The following is an 18,361-nucleotide window of genomic DNA, read 5'->3' as shown; positions in this document are numbered from 1 at the left end:
CTTGAGACACTAAATAGTGGGAGGGGTTACTATTTTGGGGGCCCCACTAACCCAGTTCGGGGACCCAAGGATGATGTAGACAGAAAGAACATTTTGAAGGTGGTACCATTGTCCCAGGATGAACACAGGCTGTTATGAGCAAAATGTTTTGTAAAATGCCCTGCAGAGGATTATTGGGTGAGTTTTCGTACTGCAAATATTATAGTATGTTGACTGTAATACTTAGAACAGCCCCTAGAGGACACCACTATAAAATCAGCATTTGGAAGAAACATGGTCATGTAACTATGCAGTCAGTCCTTAGTGAACATAATCACATGAAAAAAGAATGGGAGAAAGTAAACCAGTATAACTATATATTTAGCCCCTAGAGGGCATAGTGCATTACACATTTTCAAGGCTAGCAGAACTATTACAATGATATTACAAACAAGGGCCATAAAATATAACTTCTCCCAGCTGAAAAACAAAAGTTTCAAACATGAAAAAGCTTAGAAAGATAATGAATGGTTATTTTGTAGTCCCCACTAACATAGTGCGGGGACCCAGAGATAATGATGACAGAAAGAACACATTGTGGGCAATGTTTTGAAGGTGGTACCATCTTCCAGGGAGCACCACAGACTGAGTTAGGAGCAAAAATATTGTTTGTAAAAGTAATGCCCTTCAAAGCATTATGGGACATGTTTCAATGCCATGAATATTTTAATATGTTGATATGACTGTATTGCTTAGAACAGCCCCTTGGAGGACCCCACAATGAAAACAACATTTGTAAGAAACATGGTCATGTAACTGTATAGTTAGCCCTTAGAAGGCATAACCACACAAAAAAATGACAGAAATGAAGGCAGTGCAACCATATATTTAGCAACTAGAGAGCATAATACATCACACATATTCAGGGCTAACAGGCATATAGCAATGATATTACAAGGAAGGCCTTTAAAACACAACCTACTCTCAGCTGTAAAACAAAAGTTTCAACCATGAGAAATGTTAAACAGACACGGAATGGTGGGAGGGTGTTTTATTTTGGGATCCCCTCTAACCTAGTGTGGAGACACAAAGATGATGCAGACAGAAAGAGTATGTTGTTGTGAACGTTTTGGTAGTGGTCCATTGTCCTGGGACCACCACCGACTGAGTTATGAGCAAAAATGTTTTGAAAAAGAATGCTTGCAAAGCCTTATTGGTTGGGTTATCCCAGGTACCCTGAATATTGTAGTATCGGCTCTCCCGCTGTGCCGGGAGAGTAGCTTTCGCTTTGAGGATGTCTGTTTTAGCAAAGCATTCACCAATATCAAGTGTTTTAAGGGGAGAGACACAAGAAATTACTCTGATTAGGTAACTGTGAATAAAATGACCAGCGCTCCAATACTGCAGATTGAGTTCATGCTCTTGTGCCTCTTTTAGCCTCCATGCAGCACGAAGGGGAGAGACAAAATAAATAGTTCACTCACGCTAAAGTATATTGGCAATCATGCAATAATCCATTTAACAGGGGAAGTCTGTAAGGCATGACAAGAACAGCCTCAAGGCAGGACAAACGCAAAACAATAACCAATGACATATAGTGATTTTTGAAAGGCAAGCCCATGAATGAGTTAAAGTGATGGGCGTGAGGTGGGCATGGTTAAAAGCCCACAATACTTATAACAGGTCAAAGTGCTTGCCCGCTTGACCTAAAAACACACAAGGAGAAACATCCAGCACATTCACAGAAAGAAACGTAGAAACGAAATACAGGAAGAAAACAAGGCACAGAAATACTGTCATCCAGTAAACACATCCATAAAGTGGCAGAATATACTTTCTGGTGTTTTGGTAACATTAAACCTTCATGTGGGAAGAAGCAAAGCACTCTTATTGAATGCATTATGTAATCTGATTTGTCAGTATTAAATATGGTACCTGAAAGGTTCAAATCAAAGTTGCTTAGAGGGAAAAATCTTACAGATGGGAAAAAAGACAAAGGATAAGAGAAAAGAGTCAACCCTCACAAGCATGCCAATCATGGGGATTCCAACAGAAGTGGAGGGTTGTGCAGTTAAGAAGGCTTACTGTGACTTTTTTAAGACCCAATGTCTCCATGCGGCCTTGAGTAACAGTGTCTTGTTGCAGTCTGTAGCACAAGACTGTAAATGCATACCTGCAGCCTATTGAAGGAAAAGGAGAGTTTAATTCACTTTTAAAGTGATTAAGGAAAAGGGATGTCCTCATAGCAAGGAAGTATGTAAGTGGCAATAGAATTTCGCCATGTTGTGAGTAATCCCGAGGTTTTCAGTTACTCCCAAAATGAAATATTTCAGCATAGAAAACCTTCTTAAGCATTATTTCCAACTTATAACCCTTCCACTCTCTCTCTCGGTGATCACCATCAATGGCCTGTGTTTTAGATTTAACTCTTATCTCCTTTAAGGCAAACTCTAAATCAGGCCCTATGTCTAGCACTCAAGTTAAACAATGGTCTCTTGGTGAAAGTCTGGTGCAGTGCTAAAGGCCTGGTCGTGTAGAGAAGGTATGGTTTACTGGTGAATGCCCGATCACATGGTGAATGCCAGGTCTACTATTCACTTTCTACCTCTGGGTGATGAAGGTCTGGGTGGGCGAGGGAGGCCAGGTCTCGTGCTGAAGGTCTGTTCTTGTGAAGACGGTCTAGTCTTGTAATAGTGGGCTTGTCTCGAATATTGGGGAAGGCCTATTTTACGAGTTAAGGTGTGGTTTTGTAGTGAAGGCAGACAATTTGCATCTATTCCCCAGATTACCAAAGAATTCTGGTGCTGTTCTGCAGACATCGACCTTGCAATCAATCACGAAATAGCACTCGATTCAGCCACACCATAGACTAAGGCTTAGTACCTCACAGATAAGCTTGACAGCTGACCCCTTACCTGCTAGTCCAGGCGTGGCAACTCCTTCTCTGTTTTTTGATGTTCGGAGCCAATTAGGGAGGCTGTAGTGGTGAATCATTTTCTCCCTGTCTTCCACTGAGGGCATTCTTCCCTCTGCAGCCTCTTGTGCCCTCTCTGCATGTAGGGATAAAACAACAAGGCATATCAAAGCACATCAACCACACCAATTCAACACATTCACAAGGAGCAACAATAATGGCTCGCTATGTGGGAGCAAGTGGTACCGCCTTAGAATGAATGGGTTCAGTATATATATATATATATATATATATATATATATATATATATATATATATATATATATATATAAAAATGTGGGTTGGATACTGGGAAGCAGACCTAGACTGGTGCCAATGGGCTGAGAAGGTAATTTATCAGACCGGTGATGCCCGAAGAACTTTAGAAAAGATTGGGACCAATGGAGTGCATACAGTGGATAATAAGGGGGCAATAGAGGGACCAGTGTTTAAGAAGGAGTTTAGAGTCTAGCTGACTATAAGAGATGTCAAGAACGTGCTATGCAATTCTTCTTGCACTACTGTCGCGTAGGCTCTCATAACTCTAATGAGACTACTGGATTTGAGTGGCAGAATCACCTGCGGTGTGGGATCCTGAGTCTAACCCACTACAGGTGACACCTGTCGCCCCAATCCGTTTTTACTCCGGCTAACTAGCAGTGCCTCATCTCTACCCAAGAGCAGGGATGACTGCGCATGACACAATTGATTCCTCAAGGAAATCGTGGTCACTCAGATCTCATCCATTTCTCTCAGTTACATTGGTCTCACATATACAATGACAAACGGAGGCAGTATGAGTTTCAATAAGGTTTTAATGAAGCAACTGCATCTTAGATAATAAAGCATGTACTGCAGTAACCAGGACGATAAAGCATGACAGGATTCAAATTGTGACAAGGAGAGTAAAGCATAGAAATAACGCTACCATATTGTCACTAGAGTCAATAAACTAATTCCTACCTAGGCTATATTAGAGCACAGCGTATTAAGCTCTAGTTCTGCACTTCAGGTTCCCCAGGGAAGACATTGTCCCCCATACCTGAGCAAAGGCCGAAAGTCTGCATACGCAGCTGTAGCGAAGCGTTCAGCAATCAGCATCCAGCCGTGGTCATCTGTCTGGAATCTCCCTCAAACATGTATGGGACAGGGAAGTGTTTTTATAATAAAACAGCTGATGTTCTGAGAAAATGTCCCTATGTAAGGATGTGTACACTTCTATGAATACCAGAGACAAAGTGGTACCACGTTTTACCGGCAACCTATCTCACTGCAGCCTTGAGAGAAGTACAGAGTGAACAAGAATGTCTTGTTTAAGAACATAGTGCTGGCCTAAGCAAAGAACAGCTAGATAGAGATGAACAAAACAAGACCGCAAATGTGGCTATTGTTAAAATAATAAAAAAAGCTGAATAAAATTTATCTAGGTTAAAGTGCACAGCGGCAGGCCCAGTGTGCTAAAATAACGTGCATGAAGCTATAACTAAAATGGCTACACAACACCGCCCCTTGCCGGTTTAAAGGTCGTTCAAAGACTAATTATGTATAAAAAGCTACTAAAATTCAACCTAAGATAGATATATATATATATATATATAAAAATGTCAATAATGACAAGTTAAAAGGACACTTGAGCATATACAAAAGGACAATTTAAACCATTGACCTGTGGCGTAAAAAAGCTGAATTTCAAGAGTCAGTCATTTTGGAAGTTGCCAAATGAATCTGGGACAATTGAAGACAGGCGATTTTCCACTTTGGCAGGTGTTAAAGTAGGAAATGCATTGCCAAGAAGGACCAAGGAGCATTTGTGTTCCATAGTCTGAGCTTCAGCCGAGGCAGCAGCATTCTGTGGTTTGCCCAATAATGAGTTCAGAGCCGCATCCTCCAGAAAGGGCAACTCATAAGCAGCTTCCTGTAGCAAAGGCACCCTCAACGTGCATGTCTGGTAATGAGTCCTCAGCGAGAACAAAAATAGATCAGCATCCAATGAAAGCAAGCGCTGTATGGAAAGACAAATAGTCAGTGCATGTTCGAATGAGTACCAGAGGCTCCGAAACACGGGCTGCATACAATGCAAAACCGGTCTGAATGACGAAGACCAGTCACACTCCAATTGCTCCAGGAGTGTTGCTCCGAAGTACTGCATCATACGTTCACCACACAGCTGCCCTGGTGAAAGCACTTTCATTCCTGCTTGTTGCGGCAGGACAGCCATTGCGCAGAAAAAGTAGCAAACGCAAGATGCCACCTATTATAGCCAAGGTCATTAGAAATCCCCCGAAAAGGCTAGAGAATATTGAGTGGATGGCTGATGGTATTAAGCCGAATATGGGGGAGAAGGTGTGAATGAAACCAGAACCAACATCCTTAAAGAAATTTGCGATTCCAGTAGTTCTGGATGCATTAAATATTCGTCCCACGAGTTCACCAAAGTGTCTCGGAAAGTTGGTATTTAAAAGAGACTGTATCTCTGCTGATGACCTTGCCACCTGAATTGCGTAGATCGCACATGCAGATGTAAGCACCACATGTTTTTTGAAAAAATACAGCCTTGAGTTTGCTCAACTTGTCAAAATTCACATTAGAAGTAGCAATATGGGGCCAAATGTCAGCTACCTCTCTTTGTCTACTGGGAGGAAAGAGTACATTTCCGCAGCATGTAACAATCTTAGAGACCGAAACAACAAACTATTCCGGCTTGCATCCCACAACAGTGTTCACTATTGAGGAGAACATAGCTGCCATTTGAAAGCACCTGGAACGGAGGTCTAAGCAAGGGGACTGGAACACCCTTCCGATAACAAGCCGAATTCGCTGCTGAAGCTTTACAAGCCCCGTGCAAGGACAGCTATTTACAAACTATTGAATGGCTGACAGAAGTCTTGCATTCACTTGCTAAGACTTCTTTCATGCCACCGAGACATTTGACGAGAAGGGTAGCTTCCAACACCTCATGGATGTAACCATCTCCCAGCCTTTCATATCTGCCTACCCGAATGTGTTTTAAACAGGACGTGAATTGAAGTGTGGAAATAGGCAGATTAATGACCCTGTATATTAACCACTCAGCAGATGGTATTTCAGCCACAGTGAAAGGCAACCTTTCTAATTTTTCGATGTTTAGTGTGACATAAGTCACTTCTTTCTTAGCCATAAGTTGCTGTTGTCGCGTTAAAATCAAATGTAAAAAATATGTCCCTTGCGCTAACGTGTTGCCAGGTAACGCGACCTGCCTTCAGTGTTTGAAGTGTCCAACCCAACTGCATAACGGACCTTAGTTGACTTTGTCCATGGTGTAAGAAAGACATATCACTCTGTAATATGTCTATTGCAGAAGAGACAATGTTATTAAGGGTGTATATCAGGTTGGACAGGGTATTAATCCCATTATCTACAACAGCTAATGCCTTCTGTAAGTTTTCCTGATCTATTTGGCTTAACCAGGCAGCGGTTTCTTGTTGGGAAAGCTTCCAAATTTCATTATATACTTTGTATAAGAAGCACTTTCTGCGTTGTTTTCTGGGGCCTAACAGGAAGTCCTGTAAGTCGCTGTTATTAGACAGGAGACTGAGGTGTTCTCTAACACCATCTAGAGAAGAACTCTTCAACCATTGCTGGCATAGTTTCCCCTACACTGTATGTTGTTACTATACCTGCATGTTTGGATGATACATAGAGAGGGTCCGTCCTACTGGTTCTAAAAACCCCAGTGGAGTTTATAAAACCTTTATGACACCCATTGGTATCTATTGGCCACAATAACCACCCGTCAGGACATGACAGTGAAGCATTAATCATACTATTCTGTACCCATTCATCAAGCTGATCTTCAGTTGCATTTATATATTTTTGCCATTTGTGAAATTTTGCAGGGGCAGGAATACTGGGCACATTCAATTCCTTAATCTTTGCTAAGCCTAAACAACTTGTTTGTTGTACAGTTTCATTTAAAAATAAAATTTGAAAAGGTATCAGGCATGCTCTAAATAAAGCTTCCTTTCCCTGTGTTTGCCAATTTCTAGTTCCCCACACACTTTTTTGAGTCAATCGGCTTCAGCCAATATTCATAGCCTTCTACAGTCAACCGGGAAACAAAGGAATCCGTATAAATACATTTCATATCCATTAATAATATGTGTACATTTTCCAGTGATGGCAATTTAAAATAATATGACTCAACATTTTTAACATTGTGCCCAGAAAAATATGCAAACTTTTCAGAATATGTTTTAGAACCTCCTTGTGGTGGAGTTGTACAATGTTTCCGTTGTGTGTAATTAAAGATAGTCTTTGGGGTACCTGCTCTGTGAATGAAATGGTGCCCATAATAATTACAGCAAAGCATATCACTATAATTCTTTTTAGATTGGTAAACATCTTTGTTTTCAAATACAGAGTAATATTGCGATTCAGTCATCATGGAATCAACTGTTTTCACATCCCAGTCATCAGAAACAACTTCGGGTATTATTACATCGTTCATTGAAAGTTAAAAAAAATATGGTATTTGAATGACCTCTTTCGGGCCGTATATATAAAATGTTACTTTAACTCAAACAGTCCCATCCGGAATCGGTATAGCGGAAATTTTCACAAAAGACAAGTCTCTGCAGGCTTTGTGAAAAGAAAAATGGGGTTTTAGGACTCATCCACCAGTTCAACTGTTGATCTTTCAGGAAGAAAATGACCATGTGTTAATAGAAAGAATGTTATCACAAAACCGATCCAAAAGAGGAAATCTAATATAGTCAAAGAAAGCCACAGATAGTTCCACAGGAAAATAAAGTAATTTGTTTTAAGCCAGTTTATCAGCTTACGTGTTTTTGACAGTTCAGATGTAAAAGAGGCGAATGAGTCCGAAAAGGTGTCGTCGACGTCGGCAAAGTATCCAGAAGTAGTTCATGCATAAGCTGGAGCTGTGTCTGTAGGTAGAGAACCGGTGGGGGTTACCCACGGTGGTTCAGAATAAATGACGCCATTCATCTGTGTTGAAGTTGTGTCAAATCAATCAGTTATTTTTGTATTATTTGTTGAAACAGAGGTTAGTGGAACTAATGCAAGATCATTTTCCACCCTCCCCAAGCTCGGAGAGGTGTTGCTGCTCACAACTTGTAGAGGGACTTCTTGACCAGTAGTGAGAGGGATTAAGGAACTACTGGCTGTTCCTCTTGGTCTGCTGTGGAGGATCGGCCACATGGTGTAACTTAACATTTGTCAATAGATACAAAGCGATTTTCTTGAGCACCAGCTAATGGTGATAGAATGCCAGTTCTGGTACCGTGTATTACCAAGACTGGGACTGGTGCACCGTAAGAAGGACCAAACTCCTTTTTCACAGCAACCTTATCACATAATAGATCCCCAACTTTAGGAATCCAGCCGGTAGGTGTTACTGGTACATCCTTGTAGGAAGTTGGCTCTGTATGTACTATTTCAAAGTAAGAAATAGCATGCACAGAGTCCAAGGGTTCCCCTTAGAGGTAAGACAGTGGCAAAAATACATAATTCTAATGCTCTATTTTGTGGTAGTGTGGTCGAGCAGTAGGCTTATCAGAGGGTAGTGTTAAGCATTTGTTGTACACACACAGGAAATAAATGAGGAACACACACTCAAAGACAATTCCAGGCCAATAGGTTTTTATATAGAAAAATATATTTTCTTAGTTTATTTTAAGAACCACAGGTTCAAGATTTACAAACAATACTTTAAATGAAGGGTATTTCACTTAGGAACTTTGAATTAGCAAAATAGCATATACAGTTTTCACACAAATGGCAATAAGCTATTTTAAAACTGGACACAGTGCAATTTTCAACAGTTCCTGGGGGAGGTAAGTGTTTGTTAGTTTTGCAGGTAAGTAAACCACCTACAGGGTTCAAAGTTGGGTCCAAGGTAGCCCACCGTTGGGGGTTCAGAGCAACCCCAAAGTTACCACACCAGCAGCTCAGGGCCAGTCAGGTGCAGAGGTCAAAGTGGTGCCCAAAACGCATAGGCAGCAATGGAGAAGGGGGTGCCCCGGTTCCAGTCTGCCAGCAGGTAAGTACCCGCGTCTTCGTAGGGCAGACCAGGGGGGTTTTGTATGGCACCGGGGGGGGGGGGGGACCACAAGTCAGCACAAAAAGTACACCCTCAGCGGCACGGGGGCGGCCGGGTGCAGTGTGCAAACAGGCGTCTGGTTTGCAATAGAGTTCAATGGGAGACCTAGGGATCTCTTCAGCGATGCAGGCAGGCAAGGGGGGGCTCCTCGGGGTAGTCACCACGTGGGCAAGGGAGAGGGCCACACGGGGGTCGCTCCTGCACTGGAGGTCGGATCCTTCAGGTCCTGGGGGCTGCGGGTGCAGTGTCCTTACCAGGTGTTGGGTTCTTAGAAGCAGGCAGTCGCGGTCAGGGGGAGCCTCTGGATTCCCTCTGCAGGCGTCGCTGTGGGGGCTCAGGGGGGGTCAACTCTGGCTACTCACGGGCTCGCAGTCGCCGGAGAGTCCTCCCTGTAGCGTTGTTTCTCCACAAGTCGAGCCGGGGGTGTCGGGTGCAGAGTGCAAAGTCTCACGCTTCCGGCAGGAAACGTGTGTTCTTTCAAAGTTGCTTCTTTGTTGCAAAGATGCTTCTTCCTTGGAGCAGAGCCGCTGTCCTCAGGAGTTCTTGGTCCTTTTAGATGCAGGGTAGTCCTCTGAGGCTTCAGAGGTTGCTAGACCGTGTGGAACGCGTCGCTGAAGCAGTTCTTTTGAAGTGGGGAGACAGGCCGGTAGAGCTTGGGCCAAAACAGTTGGTGTCTCCGTCTTCTCTGCAGGTTTTTCAGCTCAGCAGTCTTTCTTCGTCTTAGGTTGCAGGAATCTATCTTGCTGGGTTCTGGGAGCCCCTAAATATTCGATTTAGGGGTGTGTTTAGGTCTGGGGGGTTAGTAGCCAATGGCTACACCCTCCTTGTGCCCCCTCCCTGAGGGGAGGGGGGCACATCCCTAATCCTATTGGGGGAAGATGGAGGATTTCTAAAAGTCAGAGTCACCTCAGCTCAGGACACCTTAGGGGCTGTCCTGACTTGCCAGTGACTTCTCCTTGTTTTTCTCATTATCTCCTCCGGCCTTGCCGCCAAAAGTGGGGCCGTGGCCAGAGGGGGCGGGCAACTCCACTAGCTGGAGTGCCCTGGGGTGCTGTAACAAAGGGGGTGAGCCTTTGAGGCTCACCGCCAGGTGTTACAGTTCCTGCAGGGGGAGGTGAGAAGCACCACCACCCAGTACAGGCTTTGTTACTAGCCACAGAGTGACAAAGGCACTCTGCCCATGTGGCCAGCAACACGTCTGGTGTGTGGCAGGCTGCTAAAACTAGTCATCCTACACTGGTAGTCGGGTATGGTTTCAGGGGGCATCTCTAAGATGCCCTCTCGGGTGTATTTTACAATAAAATGTACACTGGCATCAGCGTGCATTTATTGTGCTGAGAAGTTTGATACCAAACTTCCCAGTTTTCAGTGTAGCCATTTTGGTGCTGTGGAGTTCGTGCATGACAGACTCCCAGACCATATACTCTTATGGCTACCCTGCACTTACAATGTCTAAGGTTTTGCTTAGACACTGTAGGGGCATAGTGCTCATGCACTTATGCCCTCACCTATGGTATAGTGCACCCTGCCTTAGGGCTGTAAGGCCTGCTAGAGGGGCGACTTATCTATACCTATAGGCAGTGTGAGGTTGGCATGGCACCCTGAGGGGAGTGCCATGTCGACTTAGTCATTTTATCCCCACCAGCACACACAAGCTGGCAAGCAGTGTGTCTGTGCTGAGTGAGGGGTCCCCAGGGTAGCATAAGACATGCTGCAGCCATTAGAGACCTTCCCTGGCATCAGGGCCCTTGGTACCAGTTACAAGGGACTTACCTGGATGCCAGGGTGTGCCAATTGTGGAAACAAAGATATGTAGATATATTCTTACAGCCATTTGTTAGCAATCTCCCCTCGTATATTAAGGATACCAAACATATTCTTGGTATCCTAAGTGATATCACGTGGGAACAGGGGATGACACTAGTGACGTTAGACGTGACCTCATTATATACTAGCATCGATCACGATTTAGGCATGATAGCTTTACGTCATTTTCTATACAGCCAATCGGCCAGTTTACATGGACACACTACAATGGTGTTGGAGATGATTAGATTGATATTGGATAACAACTTTTTTCTATTAAAAAACAATTGGTTTCGTCAAAAGAGGGGTGTAGCTATGGGATCTCGCTTTTCTCCATCATATGCAAACCTATTCATGGGATATCTTGAACACAAACTCATATGGGGTCCTGAAGCACAAATATGGAATTCTTATATACTCTTCTGGGGTCGGTATATCGATGACGTTATCATGATTTGGACTGGAGACATTATCCAATTGAAGGAGTTTGTTGAATATTTAAACTCCAATCTATACAACATTAGGTTTACCTGGGAATATAGTAACACTAATATTACATTTCTTGATGTGGAACTCTTTATTCTGCAAGACAAAATTGAAAGTCGACTACACAGAAAAAGCACCGCTTGTAATTCAATTCTTCACGCTAACAGCGCACATCCGCGACATCAGATTTTTTCTATTCCGTATGGGGAAATGATACGTGCTAGAAGAAACTGTAGTGTTGAGTCAGATTTTATTGAAAATGTTCGTGACATTACAGCTAGATTCAAAACACGAGGGTACCCTACTGGGGTTTTGGAGAAAGCATGTGACAAAATTATGTGTGTCCCCAGGGTAGAAACCTTAAAGCATAAAAATCCAGTTTCAGATAAACACATTAGATGTATAGTTGATTATACCCCTGCTACAATGGCTTTACGGAGATGTATGAGGAAGTTCTGGTATATACTTAAGGCAGACACAACTCTTAAAGATCTTTTATCCAATTCACCGCTATTTACTTTTCGTAGAGGTAAAACACTTAAGAATATCCTATGTCCAAGCTACCCTAAGCTTTTACTACATGATAATTGGCTTACTACCCACAACAAGGGGTTTTTCAAATGTGGCCGATGTGCGATGTGCAAGCTTAGTAGATCTGGTATTTCTAATTTTGTCAGTTTGATGGGAGATAAATTCTCTATCACTACTCATATCACTTGTGATAGCTGTTTCACCATATATATGATAATATGTAAATGTGGCTTATACTACATTGGTAGTACTATTAGACCCCTAAAAGTTAGAATTAGTGAGCACTACAGAGCTCTTAGATATCGAGATGAGCGTTATCCCATTACTACACATATGAGTCAGTGTCCGAATCAGACGGACAGATGGACCTTTGAATTTTTTGGCTTTGAGACTGTTGGTGCCAATCCACGTGGCGGAAACAGGGAGTTACAACTAAGGAAGAGGGAATGCCAATGGATTCTCAAGCTTAGAGCGGTAGAAATGGGTCTGAATTCGAATTATGAAATGGAATACTATTTAGATTGATGGAATATAACTGAAGGTTTTATGTTATTATATTGCTGTTTTGACATTAATATATGGGTCTTCTCCATCTCAAAATGAAATACAATAACAACATTAATAACCATTGTATTAGATGATTATCATGTACTGCATTCACAGCATGGTACACTTATCTTAAGCATATAAAAGGTTTGTCTTTTTTATTAAATAGCCTTCTCCATTTGATGTTGCTAGATTGTTGTAGAGTCGCTATGATACTTATATAGCTGATATTAACTTGTTAAAATTCTAATTGACCTATCACTGCCCGGCTTGACTTAGGAGACAGGGGCCAAGGCAAAATGTTAGTCTATCTTTGTGATCTTTTAATTGTTGCTCAGATACATGAGGAGATAATTGCTCAATGGTATACTTTGATGGATTGAATTACGTGCGTGATTATTTTCTGTTTCATAATTACAATCGGTATATCTTTATATTTTCTGTACTGATTACGTTTGGTTTTTGTTCTCTTTTGATTTTATTTTAGGGTTGATATCAATGATAGCAACTATAATAGTTTGAGGATGTCGGGATAGCAATGATTGATGGCTTTATTATTTTTCAAGATGGCGCCCGCGAGTTGCCGGCAATTTAGAATCGACACCTTAACAAGTCGCGCACCTCTTTCTCTTTTGCTTTGCAAAACGCGCGCCGGCCAATGGGGGTTATTTAAGAAGTTATCGTAATGGAGTCAGGTTTCTTCTACGGCCGGTGCGATCGGAACTGCAATTTTTGGTTCCGGTTTCTATTATGTATTTTTAAATAGATTTGGTAAGATACTAATATTGGTTATAGTTATATGGATGCTTGTTAACATTGATAATCACTTTAAATTACGATATTGTTCTAATCGCTTTTTCGATAATACTTTCGACAGTAAGACGTTGTGGATATTCTTTTTCATCTTAACGTTGATATGGCTGGATGGCCTTAAGCGGGTAGGTGCTCGATATTGATATTAGGAAAAGCACTTGACCATTATAGTTCTTTAGTCATCTGTTATACCTCGCATTGTATTTTATTTTCAGCATTTGATGAGATATATGCTTATGATGATGATAGCAGTACAAAGTCTTCTTGCATTATTATAGATTGAGGTATGACAATTTCACTGGGGTTTTATATTTTCTCGACACTTTGCACACTGGTTATTGTCACTTTATTGGAAAGTTTTTTGATGGGTCATTTGTAAATATTGTTTACACTGGTTATAATTTTGAACTTAGTTCACTTTTTCACTATGAGAGTTGGTTAACTGTGGGTTTTGCCTTGGTCTCCATTTCTCGTTTGTCACACTGGGCTGTGATGGTTGTTACTTTCACGAAATTTATATTCATATGTTATGGCATGTATTATATGATTAGCTTTTGAACTTGTTTCTAATTGTATTATAATGAAGAGCTGGCTATTGCCGTTTTGTTGTAAGCTTTATTTCCTGCTTTGATAACTATTATTGATAATTGAATACGTGTAAATATGTATTGTTATTTATAATTTCAATCTAAATATATATTGTATTTTGGGTTCTCTACAGCCTTGATAAAGTCACGGGGAGTACTTACTCCCATGACGAAACACGTGTTGGCTGGTTTATTGTCACAATAAAGGATGGATTCGTCAATCAACTTGAAGTCTATTGGATTGTGTTAAATGTCATTTTTCTAATGAATGCTCCATTAATTAGTGAATTATACTACACTTTATGTTAGAGTTTCACTTAATACTATATTGATATATAATATGAGTGCCTAGGTCTCCATTATTTAGTTTGCTTATCTGTGTTATCACAGGTGAGGGGGTAGGGGAGATTCCTCCGAGACCGGGAGCACCAACTTCTTATAATACTTAGTACTTTTCTTACTTTTGCCTGGTACGGTTGTGAGCGCTTTGATTTCCCCTTACATTTCTCCCTGATAGTAATAGTTGACACAGGTTAGGGAAAGAACACTGGTGCTGGGGCCTGGTTAGCAGGCCTCAGCACACTTTCAAATCATAACTTGGCATCAGCAAAGGCAAAAAGTCAGGGGGTAACCATGCCAAGGGGGCATTTCTTTACAATCCTTAATTCCTGTGGAGGCAGCACTGGCAGAAGCGTTGTCATCACTGAACTGTTATAATTCCTGTAAGACAGTGACACGTTCATTTATGTCAAAGGGTGTTTCCACCACCTCCACAGCAGGACCTCTAAGATCTGGAACATACATTCGAGTTCCGAACGGGCACTCATATGAAGTCCGACCTCCCAGGGACCTTCTAGGCAGATTGTTAAGTGCTCTCTGGACTCCATACAGGTGATTAAGCCAACTACGACCCGTACCTAAGACACTGGCTGTTAAGGACTGCTTTAAATCAGGGTTTAGTCGCTCAACAACACTATTTCCCTCATGATGAAATGGAGACGAGTAGTGGTGTTGCATAGGCTCTAATTATTTTAATGAGACTACTGGATATGAGCGGCAAAATCGTCTGCTGTGTGGGAGACTGAGTCTTAACCCACTACAGGTGACACCTGTCGCCCCAATCTGGGTTTTGCTCCGGCTAACTAGCAGTGCCTCATCTCTAACCAAGAGCAGGGATGATTAGGCAGCTGAGCGCATGACACAATTGATTTCTCAGGGAAATCGTGGTCACTCAGATCTCATCAGTTTCTCTCAGTTACATTGGTCTCCCATATACAATGACAAACAGAGGCAGTATGTGTTTCAATAAGGTTTTAATGAAGCAACTGCATCTTAGATAATAAACCATGTACTGCAATAACCAGGACGATAAAGCATGACAGGATTAAAATTGTGACAAGGAGAGTAAAGCACAGATATAACGCTACAATATTGTCACTAGAGTCAATTGACTAATTCCTACCTAGGCTATATTAGAGCACAGCATGTTAAGCTGTAATTCTGCGCTTCAGGTTCCCCTGGGAAGACATCATCCCCCATACCCGAGCAAAGGCCTTAAGTCTCCATAAGCAGCTGTAGCGAAGCATTCAGCAATCAGCACACAGTCATGGTTCTCTGTCTGGAATCTCCCTCTAATGTGAAAGGGACAAGGAAGTGTTTTTATCATAAAACCGCTGATGTTGTAAGAAAATGTCCCTACGCAAGGATGTGTGTTTTTCTATGAATGTCAGAGACAAACAGTTACCACATTCACTGGCAACCTATCTTACTTCAGCCTTGAGAGAAGCACAGAGTGAACAAGAATGTCTTGTTTAAGAACGTAGTGCTGGCCTAAGCAAAGAACAGCTAGATAGAGAGAAATAAAACAAGAGCGCAAATGTGGCTATTGTTGAAATAATAAACAAAGCTGAATAAAATATATCTAGGTTAAAGTGCACAGCGGCAGGCCTAGTGTGCTAAAATAACGTGCATGGAGCTATAACTGAAATGGCTACACAACACTGCCAGTCTAAATATTGTTTTGTTTGAACCAATCAGTGTATGCTGAGCAACTGTTAAATAAAAATATTTTATTTAAATAATAAAAGATAACATGGGTTGGCTGCTTTCAATAGAGAAGGAAGTTGAGGCACACCCATTTCAGTAAGATTGTGGAAATAAGATGTGCCACTTTTAATAAGACAAGAGGCTAAGTCATGTCACCATGTGCTGGGAAACAAAACATACCTCCTTCAGTGTCACTGGGTACCCTTTCAGTTCCATTGAGTAAAAAGCATTGTGTGGACTACTTGATAAGGAAACCGTTCTTTCAGTGGGCTTTAGTGTTAACGGGTGCTTCTGTCCTTGATAGTCGGGAATAAGGCTTTACCCACTTCACCAGGACAGGGGATTAGAGGGCATCCTTCTACAAGAACTGGCTTACAACACATGATATTTTCAATGAGATCCAGTGATAATACATCCCCACTGAGGCGTTTGCTAGGAGTATCAAGATAGCAAGGTAGCAACTGTTGACTATACTCTTGTGTACCACTACTGACCAAAGCCACAATATTATTGCACTCCAACTAAATGGCAGAATACTCACTGTTGGCACACAACTGGCTCAGTGTAGTAAGTGAAGCAGTCAAGGTTTCTCTAGGAGGTGGTGTGGGGTTAAAAACTCAAACGTTAACACATTAGAGGAAACAGTTAATGCTTTATTAATTTATTTATTTATTTAGGCTGTTTATAGAGCACATGGTTCCTCAAAAGTGTCCTGACACTAAAGATTAACACTAAATCACCTCTGAATTGATAAAGCCACTACTGCTTCAAAAGCCAGGACTTCAGTTGTTTCCTGAGTGACAAAAAGTTAGAAAGGTATCTAATTTCCAAAGGGAGAGAATAGCAACACTTAACTACCCGGAAGAAAAAAGTTCTACACCCTGGTAGACTTTCCTTATCTAAGATATCTGATTCCCAGTCAGTTCTTTACTTTTATGAACAAAGGAATCACAGACAAGTAAATGTTAGTGCCTACTCCTACTGGCCCAGTATCTGATTAACATTGATGCTTTAGGCTAACTGCTTTAGGGGATGCTTTTGGTATTCATGGTAAAGTTCTGAAGTGTGCAGATCTTATCTCAAAACACAGAGGTTTGAATGACGGAATACAGTCAGGGATACTGGTACCAGGCTTTACTTTGAAGTGGCAACCATGGACACCCAAGGATGTAGATTCTGTGCTCATTGTTCCAGAGGGTTCAAGCTGTACCGTACTGTTGAGGCTTAGATAGTCCAAAATCGATGGAGGGTTGCTTTTGTTCCAGTCTGGAGAGGAACTTACATGGCAGTGTGGGATGACTGTTCCTACTGGAGTTGGACCAAAGCAAACTTGGCATATGACTGGCCTTGGTCTAGAGTGGCAGAGCCGATGAAAAAAATGGGCTAGACTCTGAATGATCACCAATGGATGAGATTAATTTAAGCAATAATTTCCATCAGGTTGTTGCTTATTGAAGGATATTAAAAGGAGTTATTCTTATAAATGGAGTCCAAACCACAGCCTTTAAAATGGTGTATTGCAACACCTCAGCATCCAAACGAAGAAAGTTTCACCTTGGTATTCCTTGGCATTCTGGTAGAAAGGTTGCTGGCCATTGGTGACCAAAATGTGGTTACAGATCTTACTCACTAGAGTCTTCAGTCTTAAAGGACTGTTGTGTGAACTGCCCAATTAGATAGCAAACTGTTGCCCACTCTTTGTCCCTACAGGTGTTTTATTCTGCTGCATAGGCATGTACTTCAGTATCTAACAAAGGCAGGAGACTTTTCTTGGTGGAGGAGTACCATGGGGACTTGGAGCACTCAGTGAGAGTCACAACAGCAATGGTGACATCTAGTCACCAGTAAGTTGGAGGAAAATTTGACCACGACTTTAACAACTTTAACTGGTGATATCTCTGGAGCTGTCACAAAGGATAGAATGATGCTCAAACGGTTCTGGATTAAGCGTCAACTTCAATAACCACAGGTCCCCACCATGGCGATGAAGGCCAACAGTCTTGAGGAATGTCAGCAGCATCAAAGAAAGTAGGCAGAGGTACACTATGGGAAGGTTCAAAGATGATGTAGACTCAATCTCCTCGACTTGTGAAGGTGATGGAATGGAGCAGCTTATTGACCCAAGTGTCTTTCACACTTGTTTGTGCAGTTGTGCATGGGAGAAACTGAGGCATCCAGCACTCTTTGTCTACCCATGTAAGTCCTTCAGTCAAATGGGCCTCTTAAGTCTTCCTGAGGATCAGGTCACTTGATCCTGGCAGCAACCATACAGCTGCTGTTGCTGGCATTTACGTATTCTTTCTCTCTGCAGGTCAAGCAGCAAGGTGACTCCATAAGCTTTAATAGACAACAAGCCCAGCCTGGAGGGAGAGTGACAACCCAAGAAAAACTTCCACTCTTGGTTCCTTTGTCTTCTTCTCTCAAGGTGAACCTCTCTCTCACTGAGTAAAACCCCTGAATGAACTACTGGTTGTGGCGGACAAGGAATTATCTTTCTATGGTGACCAGACCTGG

General features: G+C 42.0%; 1 protein-coding gene across 13 annotated transcripts in view; it reads right to left on the bottom strand.

The window, feature by feature from the left end:
• The window catches only part of LOC138261643 (uncharacterized), a 1,036,964-nt gene that overhangs the window by 296,413 nt on the left and 722,190 nt on the right, over window positions 1-18,361 (bottom strand). For all 13 annotated transcript variants that reach the window (XM_069210793.1, XM_069210797.1, XM_069210802.1 and 10 more), the window contains one exon: window positions 2,895-3,029. In XM_069210793.1, the coding sequence (XP_069066894.1) occupies window positions 2,895-3,029 (135 nt within the window). The remainder of the gene's footprint in view (window positions 1-2,894; window positions 3,030-18,361) is intronic.

Source organism: Pleurodeles waltl, chromosome 10 (assembly GCF_031143425.1).
Source record: "Pleurodeles waltl isolate 20211129_DDA chromosome 10, aPleWal1.hap1.20221129, whole genome shotgun sequence".
NCBI lineage: Eukaryota > Metazoa > Chordata > Amphibia > Caudata > Salamandridae > Pleurodeles > Pleurodeles waltl.
This window is presented reverse-complemented; position numbering and strand designations above follow the sequence as displayed.